Raw genomic sequence first — 25160 nt, 5'->3', positions numbered from 1 at the left:
GGGAATGTGTTGATTTCCTAGCGCTGCCACAATAAGTTACCACAAACTGGGTGGCTTCAAACAACAGAAATTTTTTTTCCCAGAAATTACTCTGGTGGCTAGAATTCAGAAATCAAAATGTCGGCAGAGCCAACATTTACTATGGCAGATAAAATTAGAGGACCTAATATGGAAAAACGTGGCCTATTTGCTCTCCCGTGTGAGAGCAGCATTTATTTTCATTTTTCTGCTCTGAGGATACTGTGCTGCACTGGACAACCATGGTCTTCGCCTTCTGGAAAATCCTCTCTGGAGTTAGGCTGCATCACAGCAAACACTTAACTCTGTCAGGACATTAGTATGTTAGTGGCGACACTGAGATTTAAAGTACCATTTATTCTCCTCAAATGGATTCTCCTTTCATATCAAGTTATCTACAGGAAATGCCTATCTAACAGTGACTCATTTCTCTCTCTTTAGGACCACTGATGCCAGAAATAACTGTCTCCTACATTGCTGTCGCAACAATATTCTTTAACAGTGGATTATCATTAAATACGGAGGTACTGTCAACTATGGGGCACATGAAAAGCAGGGAGAAAAATTTAATTCGTGCTTACTCTTTTGAAATTTCAGATTCCTTTTGTAAAGCCATGTGTAGGTACAGTCTGAAGCTTCACTATCACAGAAGAGAACTTGGACTGCAGCAAAGGACTTGCATTTTGTACCTATATATTATAGATACTGCATAGCTGGGCGGCATGGAGAATAAGGGTGTGTTTATAGTGGTTATGTTTTCAGTACAACAACTGAACGGAAACATCTACTTCAGGTCTTCCTCAGATTGTGGTGGTCACTATAGCGGCACTGAGGCACACTGGAGCTATTGATGTTTAGTTAGGTTTCCACAACTTGTGGATTATCTTTTGCTTCTAGGACCTATGCTGCTCAAGTGATGCTTGTTATGTTATAATTTTTAACTAATTTTTTTAAAAGTATATTCTTTGCTGGTATATCTGTTACATATTAATAAATGCTTTAAGAGAAATGCTGGAATTTTTCATACTAAGCCACAATCTATTATGAAGACACACAGGTAATGTTATTTACTGATCTAGGTGTCACTAAATATGGGATTCTTATAGAATTAAACAAATCCAGGCATTTTTACATCCAAGAGAGGAATGCGTAGAATTTATGATTCTCTTTTGAATTGTAGTAGAAGAAAAAAAGAGGAGAAAATACCTATTTACTTTTGAAGAAATTACATTGAGTTTCTAAAGTTGTCATTCTAAGATGCTTATTCTTATGTAGATAGGGAAATCGTACTATGTCAGGATTTTGGGTTTTTTTGGAAATGGCTGTAAAATTTGTTTCAGCATTATGTCTTGCCTTTATTTATTTTAAGTTTATTTTCTTTGAAGTGTGCTTTGAATGAAGACCAAATTTAGTTACCTTCTTCTTTGACCATCCTAGTAGTGACGTGGAAAAAGCATGGTTTTACTAAATTTATGTATTCTGTAGTTGTCAGGTTGGTATAAATCTTATCAATGGGGCATTTTTGATGTAAATGGGATCCCCGTGTAGTGTCTGAGAAATTTTGTCTCAAGAATTTGAAATATTCTCACTAATTACTTGCTCTTTTGAAAACGGACCTAGAATGGGATTTACTAAATACGTTGAATTCTAGTTTTTGGAAATTATATTGCCACGAAAGGACTATGATTAGTGCTGAAGGGGGCCCAGGCTTTTTCTGTCAACACCTGAGTTCTCCTACTGGTTCTGAAATGTGAGACCTGGTGATACAGAAAGATAGTTGCCACTCCCGTGGTGCTGGACTGATCTTCCCTGGAGGTCTTCCTGCTGGCCTTGTCTGATGCTCTTTGTGGAACAGCTGCCTTACCCAAGTCCTCTACTTGGGACGTTGCTCTAACTACGTCCCCTGATGGCTGCTTAATGGCTACAGGTGTTCTTTATGCCATGGGAAATCCGGCAAGATTTGATTCTCTCACTCCTTTAGCTTCTTGCTTAATGCTATTCTGTCAAGCAGCCAACTTTGCGGGATGGAGGAACTGAAGAAGGAAGAATGTCATACTTACCAGCATTTCTCTAAGGACCGAATTCTTCTGTAAGCACCTAGGAAACCTTCAGAATCATCCAGCTAATTTGGATCTAACGATGAAATGCCTTGATCCTGTGCTTTATTGTGGTATCTAAGTAGCCATCAAAGCCACTTCTTCCATATTAAAGGCCCTTTACAAACTAATACAACATTAAGTCATTTTCAACATCCGTTTAACTTAAGATGCCCTAGATTGCATCATGATGGAATGTTAAGCCATCTCTAAGCCCTGTTAATTTCCCGGGCAACCAAACAGTTGTAAGTTAGGGGGTAGTGAACTTCTTGTTATTTGTTTTCTAGTTAACAATCTTAAACTAATTTCAGCTCGGACTACTATTTTTGTATCCTGTTAGGTCCTGGAACAGTGCATTTTTGCACACAGGAGACAGTAGGTTATAATTAACTTGCGTTTATTTGAAAGCATTTACATTGGCCCCACTCAAGTTTGATTTATAGTGAACATTTCATGTAGTATTACTTATACATTGAGGTAATGATGTGTATTCTAAAATTTGTTTTGTTCATTTATTCAAGTTATAAAGGACTCTATGTTAATACTTCATGCTAAAAAGCATGCTAAATCATTTAATGCTAAATCTTCGGTTTTATGACTGTTGATTTCTAGTTTGTGACACACCTGTTGAAATGGTTTCTGAAATTTTGCTGTAGTGAAATGAAATAAGGTCACATTCGAAGTATATTTCATATTTAGCTAACTTCAGACCTACAGTTTCAGAGGATTTGTTACTTAAGAGACTGTGATAAGACCAATCTCATTTAAACAAGTACCTATTTAGCGCCTGTGGCCACAAGGCACTGCCACCTTGTGCACTTGTACTTGGCTCGACACAGAAGCAAAGATGAACAGGAAACTCCGGGCCTGAAAAGGGTCCCCACTAGGCCAGAATATACCGGCTTTCCTTTATTTTCCTAAACAGATCATTTTTTAAAAATCCCATCAGCTTAGAAATAAATACAGCAAATTCTAAACTTGAGGCTCTTGCTGCTTGTCTCCAGCCCAGAGCTATGAGGCTGACTCTCAGAAAGCAAATCCAATAAAGGTCAAATAAGGGTTAGGAGGGAAATTGGTATGTAATGAAAATATTTCTAAGTCCCAGTCAGAGCCTCTGATTTTAAGCGATTCTTGATGCTGTCAGTGAGGCCCTGGTATGTGGAGTATCTCCTTAAGTTTATTTTAATGGAATTCGACCTGTATTACATGTGAATAAATAAAATGTCATGTGGAATCAACTCTTCAATTATTCATGATGGTATTTATTTGAGTATGTGGCCCTCAATTCTACATGGATATGTATGGAATAATACTATTTTGAATTTTATAGTGTTTACTTGCTTTTTCTTTTCCAGGGCAAGCTTATTTTATCTTTAAGGTTGTATGAAGAAGATATAGAAAATATAGAACACTGGGTTTTTGTGACAGTCTTGAAAATCTTTCTTGGAAACACTTCCTGTCTGTTATTTGCCTGTTGTTAAGAGGCCCCTGAGGACCCAACATAGTGGCCCCTTGTGATTCATTTTGCTGGGTTCTTTACTGTTCCATTATTTTGATACAATATCAGTTGTTTCTACTGTCATTTTTCAGATCAACTAGTGTTTTCTAACTACATTTTATTTTTTATAACTTTTTTCATGATTACAAAAGTAGTCTTTCCCCATGTAAAAAGATTAGAAAGAATAAAAATAACTGCTATTAACATTTGTGTGTATTTTAGCCCATTTTTCCCTAAACGTATTTTTTATATAGAGACTACTTTAAAAATAAAATATTTAAAAAATTGTATATATGTATATATGTGTATATATGTATACACATACTTGCATAAATATACACATACATACACACATACAATTTTATTTTTAATACATGACAGTGTATAATAGTAATTTTCCATGTAATATATTTCATTTAATTTTTCTTCATATTTGAAAATAAGATAATTTATATTTTATTTACTTTTATGAACATAAATCAAAAGGTACAAAAGTATATACGATGAGAAGTCTTCTTTTTACCCCTCTACTAAATATTCAGTTCTCGTCTCTGGAGGCAACCAATGTTAACAGTTCCTGTGTATCTTTCTGGAGATAGTCTATGCAAAACATACATATGTGTATCACCCCCCACCCCTATCAAACTGTGGTGTTTTATACCGTTTGCCACCTTACCTTATTTTACTCAAAACACATATCTTGGAGGTTGTTTCATATCAACACGTAAAAAACTCCCTGTTTCTTTTTGGATGCTGAAAAATATTCCATTTTTGAATGTGTCTTGATATATTTTCCTCATCTTCTCTTGAATGGCATTTAGGTAACTTATGGGGTTTTGCTATTATAAACATTCTGCAAAGGATAACCTAAAAATATGTCATTTCCTACATTTGGGAATATGTATGAAGGATTAATTCCTCGAAGTAGGATTGCTGGGTCAGATGATATGTGAAGTTTGAGTTGTGAGAGATAGTCCAAGTACCTAGAAAGGAGGCAGGTGCTGGGTAAGTGTTTGCCGCCTGAAGGAATGAGTTGCTAGGTTGGTCTCGTAGGCTGTGCCAATGAGACACCTGTTGGTTAAGTAGGGAGAGACCCTGAACTTCTACATCCTTGTCTACACAGTTTTAACATAGTTTCTAATAGCTCTTAACACTCTGTTGCTACCTTAAGTTATTTAGTTATTTCCTCACTTTTGGACATATAAGTTTAAAATCTGTTTCCAGATTTTACTGTAATAGATAATGCTGTGACTATCAACCAATTCTATATATAAATGCTTGTAACCACTTTTTATATCCTTAGGAGAAATGCCTAGACATAAAATTTCGGGGTCCAAGAATATGAATCCTATTATAGTCCTTGAGATATTCTCCCAAATTACTTTTCAGAAAAGTTAACAGCGTTTTATATTCCTATGAGAAGTGTATGCAAATGCCTTTGTTACTGCCTTCTGGCTAATCATTTTATTTTCATTTTTTGAAAATAAAAAACCCACTGATATTTATTTGGTTATTTAAGAATGCCTCTGAGTGTATTTGAGTGAGATTTGGTTTCAAGACTGCTGAGAATTCTTGGAACTACTGGTGCTCAAGTTTTCGCTGGGGTGCAACTTCTGGTTCATTGTAAAGATGGCTCCTTTTATGTTAGCTCTGATCCATGGACCCAGTGTGGCCTCCAGTCTGCACAGTGTTTTCCAGTTGCCCTGCATTCGACCCAGATTTCCAGAAGTTCCATAGATGCCATTAGAGACGTATTGTGATTAAACTGGAACTGCTGTGTAACATGAAGGGAGATTAATGGTGGGAGCTAATGAGACAGATTGCAGAAAGTGGTGACCAGTGAATGAGTCTGCATTAACCTACTGTTTATCACACCATGAACTTTGGCTAATGTCTGTGAGGCTAGTTCATGACTTACTTGAACTAAGGGAGGTGGGGGACATGACAGTGCTATGTTTATAAACCAGTGAATCTCTGGCAACTTTGAATGTGTTTAATGACTGCCTGCATGTTTTATATTCTACTACTTTCTGAATTTGTTTTATTTTTGCTGAATAACCACATAACTCAAAGAAATTCAAATGTAAACGCTTGTTGGTTTGTACATATTGAAATCCCAAAGTTTACCGGAGTATCCTTTTTTAGCTGTGAGACTTACAATATGTGCCTGGTGTGTCATGATTCATGCAAATCTTTTCTCTCCTGGGGCAGTGGTGTGACATGGTGGGAGAAGCAGGAGTGAGTGGGTTTGATAGAATGCCAGAAATGGGTTTGATTCTGAGCTTCACTCTCAATCTCCATTTCCTCATCAGTACAATAGGGATAATAATACCTTCCTAACTGGGTTGTTTTCAGGATTAAATGAGATAACATACATAAAGTGGCAAGCTCAGAGCATGGCACAGAGCTGCTATTCAGTAAATGTTAATAAAGAAATCTAGTGAGTAGATTTTGGGGAAAAAGCCCTTTTGAATTGTAGAATATTGTTGGGGAAAACATTTTTAAAAATTATGATTTGTGTGTAGATTTAGTAACATCTTGCCAAATTGAGGCCTTGCTAGGTCTGGTGTAATGAATAGAGGTTAATTATCAAATTTAATTAAAATTCTAGGTCCTGCCAAAATTTTTAAACAAGATTTTGTTTTAAATAGTTAAACATACATGTTTGTTTGCAGTGTCAACAATTCTGAAATCTATACTAGTGTAAAGGTAGTTAGCTTAGTCCTGTTCCAGAATTTTACAAATCTGAATTGTTGGGGTATACTGTATTTGAAAGAAATTAGAATGCTTCAGAAATTTTATAGAAAAATACTTTATCGTGAACAACTTTTTTTTTCTTAAAGTCTGTCTCTTATGCATATGCTTATAGGTAAAAATTTTAGCTATGAAATAACTCCACATTGATGGATATTAACTAGACTTATTGTGGTGATCATTTTTCAGTATACACAATGAATGTTCATGTTGTATACCTAAAATTAATATAATGTTATATGTCAATTATATCTCAATTTTAAAAAAACCTAATTCATGTGATGTTGTTTTGGTAGCAGTCTGTCTTCAGAAATAGTTTTCTTACCTTTGTTATTTTGTGTCCTTCATTTTCACAGGAGCTGACAAGTGCTTTGGTGCATATAAAACTACATCTTTTTATTCAGATCTTTACACTTGCATTCTTCCCAGCAGCAATATGGCTTTTTCTTCAGCTTTTGTCAATCACACCCATCAATGAATGGCTTTTAAAAGGGTATGTTTAAATATTTTGAAGGGTCCACTTTTAATGGGGTATCTTTAGTAACATTATTATTTCTGTGGCAACTATACACAAAAGGGCTTATGTGTCATATAAGGAAATAAAAACACTTATAACATTATTATTATTCTTTAAAGTGATAGTGTTTCACCAAGGAACTTCATTAAAGAATTTTATAACAAGAATCTTAAAATATACACTCTTGCTAAATGATAAGGTTCTAGGAGAGACAATTTTCTGTTGGGAGAAAAATGGAAGGCACTACAGGATGTAAGGTCTGTGTGCATGTGTGTAATGTAGGCTGTCAATTGGGTGCTTTACCTTTTGTGTTCTATATCTTACCAAACGTATACAGATACTGACTGACTATAATATGTGTTTTTAAAATGCATAGGAAAGAAAAAATATATAGAGGGGACAAACATTTACTTTTTCACTTGTTCTGTTTTATGTTTGATAGGATAATTGAATTAGCAATAGATTTTTTTTCATGTTATTTTTTTCATTTATTTTTTTAACATCTTTATTGGAGTATAATTGCTTTACAATGGTGTGTTAGTTTCTGCTGTAAAGCAAAGTGAATCAGCTATACGTATATGTATATTCCCGTATCTCCTCCCTCTTGCGTCTCCCTCCCACCCTCCCTATCCCACCCCTCTAGGTGGTCACAAAACACCGAGCTAATCTCCCTGTGCTATGCAGCTGCTTCCCACTAGCTATCTATTTTACATTTGGTAGTGTATATATATCCATGCCACTCTCTCACTTCGTCCCAGCTTACCCTCCCCCCTCCTCGTGTCCTCAAGTCCATTCTCTACGTCTGCATCTTTATTCCTGTCCTGCCCCTAGGTTCTTTTTTTTTAAAAATTTTTTTAGATTCCGTATGTATGTGTTAGCATGTGGTATTTGTTTTTCTCTTTCTGACTTACTTCACTCTGTATGACAGTCTCTAGGTCTATCCACCTCACTACAAATAACTCAATTTTGTTTCTTTTTATGGCTGAGTAATATTCCATTGTATGTATGTGCCACATCTTCTTTATCCATTCATCTGTCTATGGACACTTAGGTTGTTTCCATGTCCTGACTGTTGTAAATAGAGCAATAGTTTTTTATTAGAATCTTTTCTCCCATTTAAAATGTTGCCATGTTTGTTAAAAGGATTTAATGATTTTTAAAAATTATTTGAAGTGGTTTAAAACTAACCACATTTTAGCATCATGGTATAACAACTATTACACTGAACTTAAAGCCTAAAGATTGCACTCTGACCTTGTCCCTAAGTTGCTATGTGACTTTGAGGAAAGTCATTGAATAGTCTTGAACCTCAATTTCCCTGTGTATAAAGTAAAGATAATCATACTTTTATTGCCTGCTTAGTAATGCTGTGGGGATATCAATTGAGATCACTTATTCATTCATTTATTCAAGTCATTTATTCAGCTCCTTCTATATGCCAGGAATTATCATAGGTATTGGAGAAACAACAGTGAACAAAATTGGCAAGTTAGATTTGCATGTCAAGGGCACTCTAGGTGTGATTGTCAATAAATAAGTAAATAGATGATCAAGATAGAGATAAGTGATCTGAAGTAAAACTGTGTGATATGGATGGTTGAGGGGACAGGCTGGTGATTAATTTAGACTGCAGAGTTCTGGGGGCAGAATGTTCTAGGTAAAGAAAACAAAATGTGTAAGGACTGGAACAAGCCTGGTGTATTCTAGGGTCAGGAAAGTGAAAATGATGGCCAAAGCCTAATGATATAGAGGACGAATAATGTGACTTGGGGTTGGAAAGATGGATAGGACCCTGGTCATGCAGAGCCTTGTAGGCTTGTAAAGCATTCAGTTTTTATTTTGAGTGCTGCAGGAAGCTACAGGAGGGATTTAAATGAGAGAGTAATATGGTTCTGATTTATGTTTGCAAATGATTCTTCTAGTTCCTGTATGAAGAATAGATAGTAGAAGAGCCTGAGAGAAAACTAGGAGACCAGCTTGGAGGCTAGTGTGATGAGGGAGCAGCTCAGAAGAAAGAAATGGATGTATGGAGGATATATTTTAAAATTAGAGCTCTCAGTATCCATGGCTGGATAGGTTGTGGAGAGAGAAGGCCAGGAAGGAGTCTGGATTTAGGGTATGAACCACTGGCTGATTGGCGGCATCATTTTCTTAGCTGGGGGAGAAATAGGTTGGGACGAGAGCAGGAAATCAAGAGTGCTGTTTTGGGCAGATTGAGTTTGAGAGAATGAACATAAAATTTCACCAGAAAGCGTAAAATGCTACATAAATGTGATGACATCATTTTAGAGCAACAAGGTATGATGCATATAAAGAACCAGTATTTACCAAGTATCTGCCCTGTATAGAGCACTCAAGAAATTGGAAGATATTAACTCATTTTCACTGTGTTCAGGGAACTTACAATTTAGTTGGATAGGTAGGATATATATACATATGTATAAAACAGTAACCAATAAAATGGGGCAGCATATGATTTGTTAGATAAGTGGTGTAATCAGTTAAAGGGGAAGAGGTTCAGCAGGGGTTGTGTACTCCTAAAGAAGAGAATTAAAACATGAGGCATTAGTGGGAGACAAAGATAAAAAGTTTCCTTAAGGCCAAGTTGCAAGAGACTGGAACTACTGAGCTGAGGAGTTTGAGTTTGAATCTGTAGATGATGCAGAGTTCTTAAATGTGCTAAACAAGAGAACCACATGCTAAAAAATGGTCATTAAAGAAGATTATCTGATAGTATTGTCCTGGGTATATAAGCAGAGCAGAGTAGAGTTTGTATTCACAGTATGCTAAATAAAAAAAAGCATACAATTCTCAGCTCAGGATATTAAACTTAATGGAGTACAAACTTAGTCTACCTCACTTAGAGAAAGCTCTTCCTCACTCACTTTTTCTCCCTTCCCCTCCCAATTTGAGAGTACACACTTAGTATGTTAACTGGAGGCAATTGCCGACTTCTACATCAAGATCCTGTTTAAGTCACTGAGATAAATGTATTCTGAGCACACACTCCTTACCTTGCTGTTTTAAAGAGAAAGAGTGAAGGTAGAGAGAGCACTGAGTAAGCGTTTAGAAATGTCCAGACTTGGGCGAAAAGCATCTGAAGGGGAATGATGACAACAGTCGTGGAAAAGAATGGAAAGTTGGTTGTGGCGATTGTTTGGTTTGTTAAGAGTGAGTGGAGCTCCACTTAACTCCAAAGTTTCAGACTGGATCATTAGGAAAAAAAACTGTCCCATTGGCAGAAATAGGTTAATTGAGAGGCAAAATTGATTTCTTAGAAAATACATAAATTCAACATTAGACATGTTTTGCTTATGGTGGCAGTCATAGGCAGCTATGGATTTGGGAATGGAGGTTAGGGTTAGCAATAGAAATTTGTAAGTATTCATATAGATTCAGATTTGCAAATAATATTGAGAAGAAGACAGGAAAAAACTTGAATGGGCTGGTTTAAAAGACAGGAGATAAATTAGAATGATACTGTACTATGGCAACCAAGAGAATAGAGTGCTTTGAGAAGCAAGGAGGTAAGGAGAATGAATATAGGGAAAAGGATGTTGGATTTGATGATTGAGAGATTGCTGGTTACTTATAAGGTTACTGCTTTTACTAGAAGGGGCATAAGTCAGATTCCAGGGGAGTAAAGAGAGAATGAGCTTTGGGGTCATGGAGGTAGAGCACAACAGTGAGCCACAGTGGAAAAAGTATGATTACATCCTGAGGAGGCAACAGTACTAATTTTGAGGTTAGTTACCTACATTTGTGTGTCGAATATTCTGCCTCCTTGAAGGCAGGAATGATGTCTTATACTTTTTTTTATACCCTTGTGTAGTGTCCTACCTGTAGAAAGTATATGTATTCAGTATATATCTTAGAGTTTTTTTTTTAAGATATGGAGAACTCTCCTTCTTTGTACATAGAGGGGAAGAGGCCAGATGAGAGGGAAAGATTGAAAAAGTTAGATTGAAAATACCTGAGAGAACCTGTTCCTTGTATTGGTGGTAGAGAAGCCAGAAGGCAGAGAGCCTGGAGGGGTAGGCCATGGTAAGGCTTCAGCCCTGCATTACAGAATAAAAGTTTAACCCAAGATAGGTGATTTTGTGAGTTTGGTCATATTATTTAACTCCTTTCTTAACTTCAGTTTTTGGAAAAATGAGAATAATAATAGTATTTATCTTAAATACTTGTGAGGAATAAATGAGTAAAGTGTCTAGAACAGTATCTACTACAGATGGTAAAATCTCAGTAATATTAGTGATGTTGATGGTAATGATCACAAGGAAGGCTCAGAGATTGGGAATTCATAATCAGATAGACTACTTCATCACTTGGGAACACAGACCTTAAAAGAAGACCACGTTAAAGTGAATTGAACTGGAAGTTCCCTATAAGTTTTTTTCTTAAGTTTTCAGTCAAAAATTAATGACAACTTTTTATTTTTTCTTACTTCAGAGCCAATATAAATTCATTGCATAAAGATTAGACAATATATTATTACAAAAGTGAATAAAAATGACCTGTGATCCTACATTCAAAATATTAGTCAGATACTCTGTGTCCTTGATTCCTTGTATAAACTTTCCACTTTAGTTGGGCTTTGTCCCCAGAATATATATTCTGTATGAATGCTGAGGAATGTTTTTTATCTTTAATACTTGGATTTACTACTCATAATTTCATTTGCTTGTCATGCAATGTGTTTTCTATTCTAAACTAAGAGAATAGAATTCTTGTCACGATCTTGGGAGTATACACATAGTTTAATAAAAACCAAATTTAGAATAGACACTAGAATTTTCTATAGGGTCTGAATCTAAGAAGTACATGATTGTGTCATGCCTATTTTTATAATGATATTACAACAGCATGAAAATGTCTTTTATGAGATGAAAGTTTGAGAATTGCTGTTATATGGAAAAGAATCTGCAAGAGGTTTTAAAGTTTTATTTTTGCCAAAAACCTTCCTATAAAAAATGTAAGGAAAAGATACCTGAAAATAACTGACTATATACACTTACCAAATGATTAACCATTTTGGTTATCTTTCAATGACTACACTCACCATAACCTGACTGTTTTTTGAATTGTATAAGAGCTTAAATAATTTAAAAAATAAAATCACCCAAGTCTGTGGAATGGAGTGAGAGCTTCTATTAAGCCACGCTGCCTCATATAGAATTGTCTAAACTCAAAAGGGCATGTGCATCAGTAAACGTTCTCCTATTTTCATTTACTCAGCTCTGCTATTTTAGAATGAATGTAGTGAAAACTATTTATAATTGAAAACAAAAGCCTACTTATAGTTGCTTATTTTTTTCTGTTTCAGGTTGCAGACAGTAGGTTGCATGCCTCCCCCTGTGTCTTCTGCAGTGATTTTAACCAAGGCAGTTGGTGGAAACGAGGTAAGTCACAGGGCTAACTTTGTTTAAACATAAGTGGGTGCTATGCTCTTATTTTATATTTTATTTTATTTTATTCTATTCTTTTCTATTCTATTCTATTCTATTTTATGATGGAGTCATGTCACAGAAAACACATAACCAGAGCAGCTTATGAAAGAAGTGGGTGGATTCATGTATTAGGATGATGCTAAAATTGACAATAATGAGTGGAGTTTAGGATTTCAAAGAGAAGAGCAAGGGAGGTGAATGAAATAGAGATGGTGATTTTTCTACCTCAGTGGGAAATGAGGAGACAGAAGACAGTGAATCCAAGGCAAGGGACTTTCACATCCGAGACTCATGAACTGAGGACACCCACTACGGCCATTCCTTAGTTCTTAAAAAATTTGTAGCAAGGGCTTCCCTGGTGGCGCAGTGGTTGAGAATCTGCCTGCCAATGCAGGGGACACGGGTTCGAGCCCTGGTCTGGAAAGATCCCACATGCCACGGAGCAACTGGGCCCGTGAGCCACAATTACTGAGCCTGCGCGTCTGGAGCCTGTGCTCCACAACAAGAGAGGCCGCGATGGTGAGAGGCCCGCGCACCGCGATGAAGAGTGGCCCCCACTTGCCGCAACTAGAGAAAGCCCTCGCACAGAAACAAAGACTCAACACAGTCATAAATAAATAAAAAATAAAAATAAAAAAAATTTGTAGCAAACTAAATTCATGGAAAAAGGGTCAATATAAGTTTAATGGCAAATGAAGATGATATAAAAAAGGAGAAATTAGGCCAGGTTTCTAAGATGAGTTCAAAGAAATTATTCAACTACTAGGAAACTGTGGCCAAAGAAGAGTGCTTATATATTGGGATGGCAGTTGTCCATCTCGGGAGCTACTTATAGGTGGTTTTTCTTGGCTGAAAGACCCTACGACTTTATACTGAGGGACTCTGCTTTGTAGTAGCTTATTCCTCCTTTTCCACTAATATTTTATCATTCAGAAAAGAATACTATTGAATGAAGGAGGATATAAATGTTCCCACTGCAATTTGTTCTTAGGATTTTGCTTTCTTTGCATCTGTTTTCATCTTTAGTCACTTTATTCAGTACCTGCTATATTCCTTTTATAAAACAGTTTATTGAAGTATCATCAACATACAATAAACTGCACAAATTTAAACAATTTAACATTTTGACATATGTATATACTTGGGAAACCATCAACACAATTGAGATAGTGAACGTGTTCATCACCCTCAAAAGTTTCCTTGTACCGCTGTGTAATCCCTCCCTCCTGTCATCTTCCCCAGGCAACCTCTGATCTGTTTTCTGTCACTATAGATGTTTGCATTTTCTAGAGTTTTATATACAGTAAGTCCCCTACATACAAACCTTCAAGTTGCAAACTTTCAAAGATGCGAACGTGCGTTCCATCGATGTCAAGCGTGAGTGAAATTGCACCTTGCCCTCCATCTCCTATTGCTGATAGCTCTATCCTCTCCCACCTCCTCTCCCTCCTCCAGTCAGTAACTCTTCTTGCCTGTTTACTCAATGCCAGCCCCTGTATGCCAGCTGTTGTACTGTAGTATTGTACTTTTCAAGGTACTGTAGTGTAAGATTAAAAATGTTTTCTTTATTTTTGTGTTTGTTTTTTATGTACTATTTGTGTGAAAAGTATCATAAACCTATTACAGTACAGTACTATATAGCTGATTGTGTTAGTTGGGTACCTAGGCTAACTTTGTTGGACTTACGAACAAATGGACTTACGAATGCGCTCTTGGAATGGAACTTGTTTGTATGTAGGGGACTTACTGTAACGGAATCATACAGTGTGTACTCTTTTGTTTTCCTTTTCTTCTCTTACTCAGCATAATTATTTTGAGATTCATCTATGTTGTGTGTATTAGTAATTCAGTCCTTTTTATTGCGGAATAGTAGTGTTTTGTATGGATATGCCACAATTTGATTATCCATTCACTTGGTGATGGACATTTGGGCAGTTTCCACTTTTGGGCTATGAACGTTTGTGTACAAATCTTTAAGTGGACATATACTTTCTTTCTTTTGAGAATACTTAGGAGTGGAATGGCTGGATCATCTAATAGGTGTATGTTTTAGCACCTTTCAGCCAAGGGAAGAATCACCAATAAATATAAGTCATCTATAAACAGCTTCTGGAGTGGACCATATCTGTCAATATATAAACACTCTTCTTTTACCACCAGTGTATGTTTAACTTTTTAGAAATTGCCAAAGTATTTTCTGAAGTGGTTGTATCATTTTACATTTTAAATAGCAATATATGAGAATTGCAGTGTTCTACGTCTCATCAATACTTGGTATTGTCATTCTTTTTAATTTTAGCCATTCTAATATGTATGTAGTTGTATCTCATTGTGGTTTTAATTTAATTTGCATTTTCCAGTGACTAATAGTGGTGAGCATTCTTATCTTTCCATGTGTTTATTTGCTATCCATGTCTTTCTTGGGGAAATGTCTATTAAAATTTTGTTTTTTAAAAAATTGGGTGTTTTGTTTTCTTATTGATGAGCTTGGAGAGTTTTATATATTCTGGATACAAGCCCTTCATTTTATCTATATGCTTTTAAAGTGTTTTCTCCCAGTTTGTGTTTGTCTTTTGAAGAGCAGAATGGTAGTGGAAAAAGTAAAGGGTGGTTGGATTCTGTATGTATTTTGAAGATGCAGGATATGCTGATGAATTGGATGTGGGATATGAGAGAAAGAAAGGGGTCAAGAATGACTTCAAGGTTTTTGACTGAGCAGCTAAAAGGATGGAGTTTGCTGAGATGGAAAAGACTACTATGTGAGAGACGTTTTTGGGGGGTATTTAGTCTGGGTAGGCAAGGCTATACTGTGATAACTAAGAACTCCAAAATCTCAATGGCTTGTTAAGCATATAAGTTTATTTCTTGCTAATGGTACCTGTTCCATGTTGGGCAGTGGGAAGGTCTTTGCCATCACTAAGGAAGCCTGGTTGGTGGAGGCTCCATGTCTTGAAGTACACCATCTGGATGGCACACAAAACATTTTCAGTTGCCACAGCAGGGAAACAGAGAGATTGGAGAATCACAATGGGCTTTTCATGTCCAGGCTGGAAATGATATATGGCACTTCTGCTCACATTACATTGGCCAGAACAAGTCATGTGGCCTTATCATGGGTTGTCATTCCTGTGCCCTGAAGGGGAGGGGAGCTGGACGTTGATGAACACTTGTAATGTCAGCCATATGGTAAAGATCAAGAGCTTATTTTTTTGATGTGTCAAGATGCCTATTACATATCCAAATGAAAATGTCAGTGAGCAATTAGAGATACAGGGGTTGAGAGTTGAGGGAGCGGCCTAAACCTGGAGACATAAATTAGGGAGTCATCAGTGAATAAATTGTATTTAAAGCCAAGATTGAAGATGAGATTCCTTAGGGAGAGAGCATGGGTAGAAAAGAGCAGAGGTTCAAGGACTGAGTCCTGGCACCCTCCAACATTAAGAGGTCAGGACAATGAGGAATAACCAGCAAAGGCAACAGAGTATAATTAGTGAGACTGAATCAAAAACAAGAGAGCATGGTATCCTGGAAGCCAGGTGAAGAAGGGGTTTGAAGGAGGAGGGTATGATGAGCGGTATCAAATTCTGCTGATGTGAGTTGTGTAAGATTAATTCCAAGAATTGGCCATTGAATTAAGGTATGTGGAGGTTACTGGTAACCTTGACCAGGGTGGTTTTGGTGGAGCATAGGGGCAAAAGCTTGTAGAGTGGGTTCAAGGAAAACAGGAAGAGAAGAATTAGAGACAGGAGGTCTAGACCACTGTTATGAGGTCCTTTGTGATAAAAGGGAATAGAGAAATGGGACTATATTTAGAGAGAGATGCAGGGTCAAGATATTTTTTTTTAATGCAGAAAGGATAGTGTATTTCTATCATGATGAAAATCGTACAGCAGAGAGCAAGCTGTGGATTTAAGAGAGAGTGCTGGAGTAGTTTATTTGATCAAGTGGGAGACAATGGTATTGGGTTGTATGAGTTTCAGTAGGAGCTTGGACCATTTATTCATAATAACAGGAGGGAAGGCAGAGTGCTTGGCTATAGATCCACGTAGATGGGTAGAAAGGATACACTTGGGAGTTTTTTCTGATGACTTTCATTTTTTCTCAGCAGCAGAGAGTGATGATGGGGATAAGTGCTATTAATGTTCGAGATGAGAGGAGAGAATGTGGAATTGCCATGTAGATGGGGAGAGTGAGTCAAATGGAGAAGATAGTAGCATTGCCAGGCAGCACCAAGGACCCAGCTGAAATCAAGCCATGCATTTAAAGTGAAGCCAGGCATCATGGATATGTGTTTTCTCTAAGCCACATTTAACTTCTCGGTGTAGGAATGGAATTGGCAGATAGTTGGATTTAACCAGCGTTTCAGTATGCCAAGTAATTCTTTCAGTTGCCACATAATTAGTGAGGTAGAGAAGTTATTGGAGTCTTGGATTAGCACCTGCTATGATTATCTTTCTATTGCCTTGAAAGAATCTGAGGAAATGGTCTCCTGTGGTATATCTGAGACTAATGGTAATTAGTTTAAAGGTGTCATTTATCTCTTTCTTTCTAATGTGATTCCCTTAAAAAACTTTTCTTTCTCAAATGACTTTTGGCAGAAGTTCAAAGTTCACTCATTTTCTTGACATTAACATATAACATTTGAAATTGTATCTATATGTTCATTCCCCAGTAGATATTTAAATTAGTTACATTAATGTTGCATGTTAATAATGTTGAATTTATGAACATCTCCTTTGTTTTCTAGCATCATTGGTCTAGTTCTTTAAATGTTTATATTGTGCAGCTTCATGATTGTCAGTTTTTAAAAAATTTTATTTATTTATTTTTATTTTTGGCTGCGTTGGGTCTTCGTTGCTGTGTGCAGGCTTTCTTTAGTTGCGGCGAGTGGGGACTACTCTTTGTTGTGGTGCTCAGGCTTCTCATTGCGGTGGCTTCTCTTGCTGCGGAGCACAGGCTCTAGGCATGCGGGCTCAGTAGTTGTGGCTCGCAGGCTCTAGAGCACAGGCTCAGTAGTTGTGGCACACGGGCTTTGTTGCTCCACGGCATGTGGGATCTTCCCGCACTAGGGCTCGAACCCGTGTCCCCTGCATTGACAGGCGGATTCTTAACCACTGTGCCACCAGGGAAGCCCTGTCAAGCATTTCTGAAGTCCTGGGGAATAAGACACAATTTTTCATAAATATTGAACACTGAGCTTCAGAAATGAAGCTTTCAAAGTCCATTTTGGTCATGTCTTCCGATGTGCAGTGAATAGACTATTTTATATTTATGTCAGATTATGGAAGAAAATGATCTGTAGGTAAAAATATTAGATAATTTTAAGTTTCATGGTTTTCTAAAATACTGTTATAAGGTAACCGAATATAGGCTTTTGTTGAAATAAGTGTAAGGGAAGATTAATCTTTTGTATCATATATCGGAAAAATCTAATCTAAGGATAGAAAATGAATTTTTTGGTGCATGTAAATGAAAAGATCCAAAAGCTGAGTGCAGTGTCAGGTGCCATTAGGTGCAGGTTTCGATTCTACTTCACCATGGTTGTCTGCTCTGTCTCACACACAGCGGCTATGTACCCACATGGATTTTAGCATGGGGGGAAAATTACTGGGGCATATTTCCATGTTACACTGTTCTTTCCAGCTGACCATTCTTTGCAGTGTTTATACATGTAAGAAAACTTTTTTCTTTCCAGATTTTGTGTTATTAAACTTATTGACATTGAGTTTATGCCTCAAATACTTATATATACATCTTTTTTTTAAAATTTTTATTTTATTTATTTATTTTTGGCTGCGTTGGGTCTTCGTTGCTGGACGGGGGCTTTCTTTTAGTTGCGGTGGGCTACTCTTCGTTGCAGTGCGTGGGCTTCTCATTGAGGTGGCTTCTCTTGTTGTGAAGCATGGGCTCTAGGCGTGCGGGCTTCAGTAATTGTGGCTTGCGGGCTCTAGAGCGCAGGCTCAGTAGTTGTGGCGTACAGGCTTAGTTGCTCTGCAGCATGTGGTATCTTCCTGGACCAGGTATCGAACCCATGTCCCCTGCATTGGCAGGTGGATTCTTAACCACTGCGCCACCAGGGAAGCCCCCATATATACATCTTTTAATACCTGTACACATGTTTAGCATATGCTCTCATGTGTTAAAATGTGCGACAGTGTAGCATATTTGTATTTAATGATTTTTGGGGACGTATGCAGATACAATAGTGTCATTTGAAATGATTCTCTTCGTTTTATCTTGTAAAGTTGTTGTATAACTTAGAAGGAATTTTTTTTTTTCTGTTACTTACATACCTCTCATTGTAAATGCTTTTTTCTGTAAAACTGTTGGTTACTGAAAGGTTTTTGTCATGGATTGAAAGTTATTGCATCCCTTAAACTCACATCTTATACTTTGGTGAGAATAGCCTTTTTACTTTTTGTTAAAGTTAAAAAACAATTTCTGTCTTTATAACTTAGATTGTTTTTGTTTCAGTGAGCCAATTAAAATTTATAATCATTTTTAGCAGCAGAGGGAACTCAATGTACGTGCATAACAACGCAGGTACGCTGGAATGCCAGCATATCTTTTAGGTATTAAAGTGAGACTGTTTAAGGGTATAGCTGACATGGCTTTTAAATTTTAAACTACTTTCAATTAAGTATTGGAAACTTGGTTAGGTTCTTTTTTTGTGATTGTTATTTATTCATTCCAGTGTTTTAAATGCAATTTTTCAAACTGCAGGATTGTAGTGTGTGATGTTGACATGGTCTAATTGGTGGTGATAGTGGTAGTGTGTGTGTGTGTGTGTGTGTGTGTGTGTCCTAATTACATTGCCAAGTATAAAAAAGAAGATAGGTCAAAATGTTTTTTATTCTAACATGGGAGACATAGTATAAACACATTATTTTAAAACTGTATACAGTTCTGTTCCAAATGTAAAGTTAGGTGGTAAAAGACATGTTTTTTTTTCCCAAAAGCCTTACATAGGTTTTAAACTTTATGGGATTTGCTAAGAAAATCATTGTACTTAAATTCAAGTAACTTCTGCCTTATAGTAACTACCACAGGGATTTCTTTAAAAAAAAAAAAACTGGAAAATTATTTCCCTAAGTTTGGAGAGAAGGTATCATGTGGTTTTTGTGTTGTTGTTATAGAGGTATTTTTATTTCATTTGACACTTATACTGTTGTTTAATGAAAAAGCAAGAGAGGTAGGGTTTGGGAAAAGATGCACTATCTCCTTTTACCTCTATTTCTTTTTTTGCAAACTGAGATAGGGAAGGATTCAGCTAAAAGCCCTTCCTCAAAATATGAAGTAAATATGAGGTCTTACTTCCCAAGTAAAGTTGCAAAGCTGTATAACTTTGTAAAATTTTGTGAGTCTGGGCAATAAACCAAGTAGGAGAGAAATGTAATTAAGGATTTCTACCTTCAAATATCTGAAGGAAAAAAGAAAAGGAAAACAAAAGCATTAAGAATTATAATAGAGGAAAATCAGAGCAAGTTAGGAAGGAATTTCCAGGCATATCTGAGAGTAATATTTTATGCTAAATACTATATTCTCTGTGTTTAAGTCTGAGCCTGATAATTTGAACCAGGAAAGTAAAACACCTTCACCACTAATAGCAGTGTACTGATAACAGGCATGTTATTTATGTTGGTCTGCTTATTTATTTTTTTTTTTTGTTTTTTTTCTGAAAGTGAATTCTATAGATCGCCCACATCTGCGTTACCTGGGGTGATTAGGAAAAAAAGATCCCTTTTCTCCACTTTAGACCTATTGAATTAGAATGTGTAGTGGATGGGCCTCAGGATTCTCCCTCTTTTTTTAAAATTATGAAATATCATATCTACAAAAAACACACATATATCCAGTTTAAAGCATAATAATAAACACCACCGTGCCCACCATCCAGCTTTAGAAATAGAATGTGCTAGTCAACAGTAGTTTAGCACCCACTTTATGTAGACACTGCCTTTTACCATAGGGAATAAAAAAGGAGAGTAAGATCTGGGGCCTGCCTTCAAGAAGCCTACATTCAGTGTCATGTTACACTATTCACAACCTCTATTTCACATTAAAAACCTCACAAAGGTAGGCAAAACAGAGTAGAATGGCTTTGCATTGGCCCATATCATTAAAATCATTGTTTTTCTTTCTTAGTGTAGAAAAAAACCAAAATGTACCCCAAGTGAGTTCAGTCTCATTCAGCTGTGTAGGGTAGCCACAAGTTCCATTTGGGGTTGTGGACTGTGGTTGCTTCCTGTAGGCGTTAAGCTGTCCTCTTGCTTAGTCTAGAGTTAAGCTGGTGTGTTGCTTTTAGTGTAAACAGATTTAGCTGACGTTTTTATTGTGTTTCAGTTAACAGGCTGAAGGATTTTAGAACCCTTTGGTAGTCATGCAGAATTCCAAGTACATTTTAAGGAAAAGTTTTGATTTCAGGTATGGTAGAAAGGTGACAAGTTGAAAATGTGTGTGTGTGTATGTGCGCACGTGCGCTTAATTTCATCGATGGAGTTATTGCCCAAATCTCTTCAAAGAAAACTTAAGAATGTCTCCCGAGCAAAGAAAATTATTACATGTGGTGAACTCTTTAAGTCATTGACGAAGGTCATGGCAGTCTGAGTGTATTTAAAAAAGGTGTTCTGTCTGCTTGGAAAGCAAATGAAGCACTCATTACGAACTTTAAAATTATAGCTATGAGAAGATTTTTGCTAGAGGTGAAAGATCAAGATCATCACAGTCCAAATGGAGATGGAAAGTTCAATTTCTGGCTGATCAGCAAGGCATGAAACACTTCAGGGTTATTCTGCATTATCAGTGGGGAGTTGATCTTGCTAATCCAATGCATGAAGATAAGATTCACTGAAACATTTATAAAGGCACTTAGAGTAGATCTGATCAGCAGAGAGAGGACTTGAAGTGAGAAGGAAATCTGATCTGTCAGTCACTGTCTCAGCTTCAGCCATCACTGGGCTTTTGTGTGCCTTGCCTTTCTCTCCTGTTAAATGGGCCTGGTCACTGCTTTTGCTTGCAGTGGGAGTTTACTGGCCTCCTGGAGCAATCTTGTACAGCCTGAAAAAGGCTGTCAGTGTTGAGCCCTCTTGCAAGCTGGCCTATGTGTACTTTCTACCCTCCAGCCTCCTGTGCTCTCAGAGAAATGGTAACAGTTTTTCCTCTTTGACAGATGAAAGAACAGAAGTAATAGCAGCAAGAAATTCCATGTCCCTACTAGTCTTCCATTTCTACCTTTTAACTTTAGTCTCATTGTCTGGATTGGGTTAGCATTCTTAGGAGTCCTCAGAAGAGTGGACTGGGTTTGTTTGAAGCTGCTATAAAACTGGCTTGAAACATACCTAGATTTCCCAAGATTTTTGTGTGTAACTTAGAATTCTCTCATTTAACCCCTTAAAGCCTCTCAAATTGTCTTCCATTTCTACCACTCCAACCAAATGGGTCCTCTCAGTGGTTGGCAGTGATGTCTGTTCACCAAATCCAGTGTCCATTTCTCATCCTTCATGACCTGACTTCAACCTGTGACACCACACCTATTTGCTTCCAACTTCCTTTTCCTTCTCTGACCCTCTTCTCTCCTAATTCTCTTCCTATGTTTCTCATCACTCCTTTTCTTCTTACCTGGCTCCTTTCCCATCTGAATGGGAGTGTCTTCCAGGGACTTGGTCTTGAAACACCTTGTTCAGCATCGCCAGATTTCTGTTTCCGAGCCCTTCTTTCTATAGCTGAAGTCATTTGACCCCCACCTTTGGGTCCAGCTCTGCCTCAGACATAAGGACCAGTCCTGATCTTGGGTGAGAAGTATTTAAACAACACTAGCCTAACATGCTGGGCGCAGCATCACACCTGAGCTGCTAGGCCACCTGACCTTTTAGCAAAGGATACACTTGCCGGGAAATCAAAGCAGGTGTTTGATTCCTGCTTTTGCCATTACTCACCTAGTGGTCTGAGTGGTCACCAGGTAAGCCCTAGACCTCTCTGAGCCTTGGTTTTCTCCTCTGAGGATCAATCGTGTTTGCATCCTTATTTTGTAGAATTGCTTGCAAGGATCTCATGAAATCATATGCAGAAGCACTTATAAATTGTGAGGGCACGTATCAAGCAAGCATCAACGTTATCCTCATTGTAGAGGTTTGTCACTGATGAAATCACCTAGTTTTCTGAGTCATTATCATTGCTTCGTCAAAGTTTGATCTAAGTCCATTCATTTACTCTATTCATTCATTCATTCAAAAATATATGTTGAGTACTTACTATAGCTTCCTGTATATCGTACCTTCATAGAATTTTCAGTTGAGTAAGTGATCTAAAACATAAACAGTAAATTGCAATATAAGAAGGTTGGGGTTTAAATAAATTTACAAGATGGCAGGTGTCTAAATAAATTTAACAAACTGGGTAATCCCAGTTTATTAGTTTGTATTATAGATCGTCAACATTTTTGTATAAATATTTCTTACCATAACATGGAATATTCATGTCAGATATCCGAGATTACCCCCTCTGGGAACTAAAGGGCACGGGAAGTCAAGTTACTTATGGAAAGATTGCTTTGGGAATTTAGAACCAGATAAAGAGGACTGAACAGACCTGCAGGATGTTTCCTCTAAACTGTAATGCCTGGAAAGCCACCCCGGGTTCCATTGTAACTAACAAACAAACAGACCACAGAAACAATCAGGTACCATGTGTCCTTTGAACAATTCTTCATAAACATTGGACATTTGTTATCTAATTCTTTTTCAATGTCAGATTGTCTGCATATATTATGACTAACATAAAACATTTTTCAATAATTTGGTTTATTTCTATTAGTTACATTTTAATAATCAAACTTCCTTTTTTAGGGAGGTACCCTGGGTCCATTAGTGATTTTGAGGAAACACTAGTCTAAACAACAACGCACTCATAACTTTTTTCTTAGTTAATCTTATTTGATTAATGTTCACATTTGTTGTATCTCATTATAGAGAATTTGATTATTTATAACTTCATTTCCAAATTCTGGGCAAGTACCTTTTTTAGGTTCTTTGGCTTATCTGTGCATTGACTACATGCCAGTTACATATATATTTGTATGTGTTTATAAAGTTGTTACTATTGAAAAAGGAGACTTATTCTCAATAATTTGTTAAACCATGGACTTATGGTAATACTAATAAATTAAATCTGAGAAGACTTAGTTTCTTCTCTTGGCCCCATCGCTAACTAGCTCTGTGATCTTGGGTATTCTCTTTTTCAGCTTTTTAACCAGTTGTATGTAGGCAGGGTTGTTTTAGATGAATATACTTTGGGAAAAAATATATAAGGACTTATATAAATGAGAGGAGGTAATCTGTCATTTTAAGCTGTTTACTTCTTGGTGAAATATGATCTACTTTATTGTGTTAATTGTAGATCTTTATGCTTTCTCAATTTATTCTCCCTATGAGATTATCTGCTTCATAACAGAGAATTACGTTATCCATGTATCTTTCATATGAAAATGCTTAGCATCTGTCAGTCTAAAGGAAACAAGCATAATCTTTACTGCATTGCTATGAACTTTGGAAATGACTCTTTTAAACTTTACTTGCTTTATGAAGACATCAGACTGTGTCTTCTAAGTATCTAATGAGAACATCTTGCTTAGTGCAGTAAGATTTTTTAAGTCAATTATTCATGACCAAGAACACTTAGACCCAAACTAATGGTCTGAATATATTGAGTGAGACTGAGCTGCATTCTAATCAAGTGCCAAGATATTAGACCTGAAGGGCCCTTTAAATGAGTGAGTTTCATTTTTTTAAAAAAAACACAATCCACAGCTAGAAACTGAAAAGTTACTCTATGTGTCATTCACTCTCTCCTCTCCTCTCTTGTCTTCTTCCCTTCCCCCTCCTCCTCCACCTTTCTCCTTTCCTTCCCTTCCTTTGACTTCACTTTCTTTCATTTTGTAAAATAAATGCCAATTTACTAATTGGTTTTGGGAACTACAGTGTGAGAAACACAACCCTAAACTGTAGTGGAAACGTGCCACCTGTATTTCCTCCTGAGTCAGCTTCTCTGATCCTCTGGACAGATTTTCTAGCCTTTGGTCTATTCTCAAGGAGATTCCTGGCCTCCTATTACTTGCAGACAGTTCCTTTGGTGTTGGCCCTCAGACCAGTGTGAGAACTTTGTGTTTCTGAGAAGGTCTTCTGCCGCTTGTGATCAGTTCACTTGAACAGTCTGCTCCTATAACAGAGACCTCCTCATCTTCCAGTACCTGCTGGTGGAAGTCCTGCCCATCAGTCAAAGGCCCAGCTCAAATAATCATTTCCCTCTTAAGAAGCCTTGCAGATGCCCAGGCAGAAATATTAATCTTTCTTTTCCTTCCACAGGAGAGACTGTTTTTGTACCCTTAATCAGATACTTTTGCATGTATTGGGCTCTTTAATCAATTTTTGACTTTTCTTGGCAGGAACTGCTTTTCTTTGTATCCCTTTAATGCAGTACAAGAGTATCCATAATAAAAATGGCAAAGGATTGGGGAAGCTAGAGAATGACTCGAGCTTTGTATGACTCTTAGTCATGCAATGGTCCCAGCAGAGTTGTTCAGAACAATGTGAGGTCACTTACATTGCAGTAATTTTCATAAGCATATGTTCTCAATCTCTCTTTCAAGTATCTTTTTGTATTTACTGTGCCAGATTAAAGGGGGATAGAATTGAACAATGTTCTGTCTAGATTAGACATATTTTCTCATTGATGCACGTACATTTTAGATCCCATTAAGAGCGCTTATTTATGGGAAGTTTTCAGAGTTTATGCTCCATAGTGTTTCTCATTAAACAGTCCTTTAGATCTGG

The 25160-nt window shown here is 36.9% G+C and overlaps 1 protein-coding gene across 13 annotated transcripts in view; it reads left to right on the top strand.

Annotated features, from left to right (window-relative positions):
* The window catches only part of SLC10A7 (solute carrier family 10 member 7), a 268939-nt gene that overhangs the window by 5737 nt on the left and 238042 nt on the right, over positions 1-25160 (top strand). For 9 of the 13 annotated variants that reach the window (XR_014243611.1, XM_082389035.1, XM_082389030.1 and 6 more), the window contains exons 2-4: positions 460-542; positions 6723-6859; positions 12210-12285. Coding sequence is in view for 12 of the 13 variants with exons in the window: in XM_082389035.1 (XP_082245161.1) it covers positions 460-542; positions 6723-6859; positions 12210-12285 (296 nt within the window). In the remaining variant the exon portion in view is untranslated. Of the gene's footprint in view, positions 1-459; positions 543-1403; positions 1446-6722; positions 6860-12209; positions 12286-13575; positions 13902-14346; positions 14386-25160 lie in introns of those variants that run through there. The other 4 variants (XM_082389033.1, XM_082389036.1, XM_082389039.1 and 1 more) reach the window with 4 other exon arrangements.

The sequence above is a fragment of the Balaenoptera borealis genome (genome assembly GCF_965194805.1).
Source record: "Balaenoptera borealis genome assembly, chromosome: 4".
NCBI lineage: Eukaryota > Metazoa > Chordata > Mammalia > Artiodactyla > Balaenopteridae > Balaenoptera > Balaenoptera borealis.
This window is presented reverse-complemented; position numbering and strand designations above follow the sequence as displayed.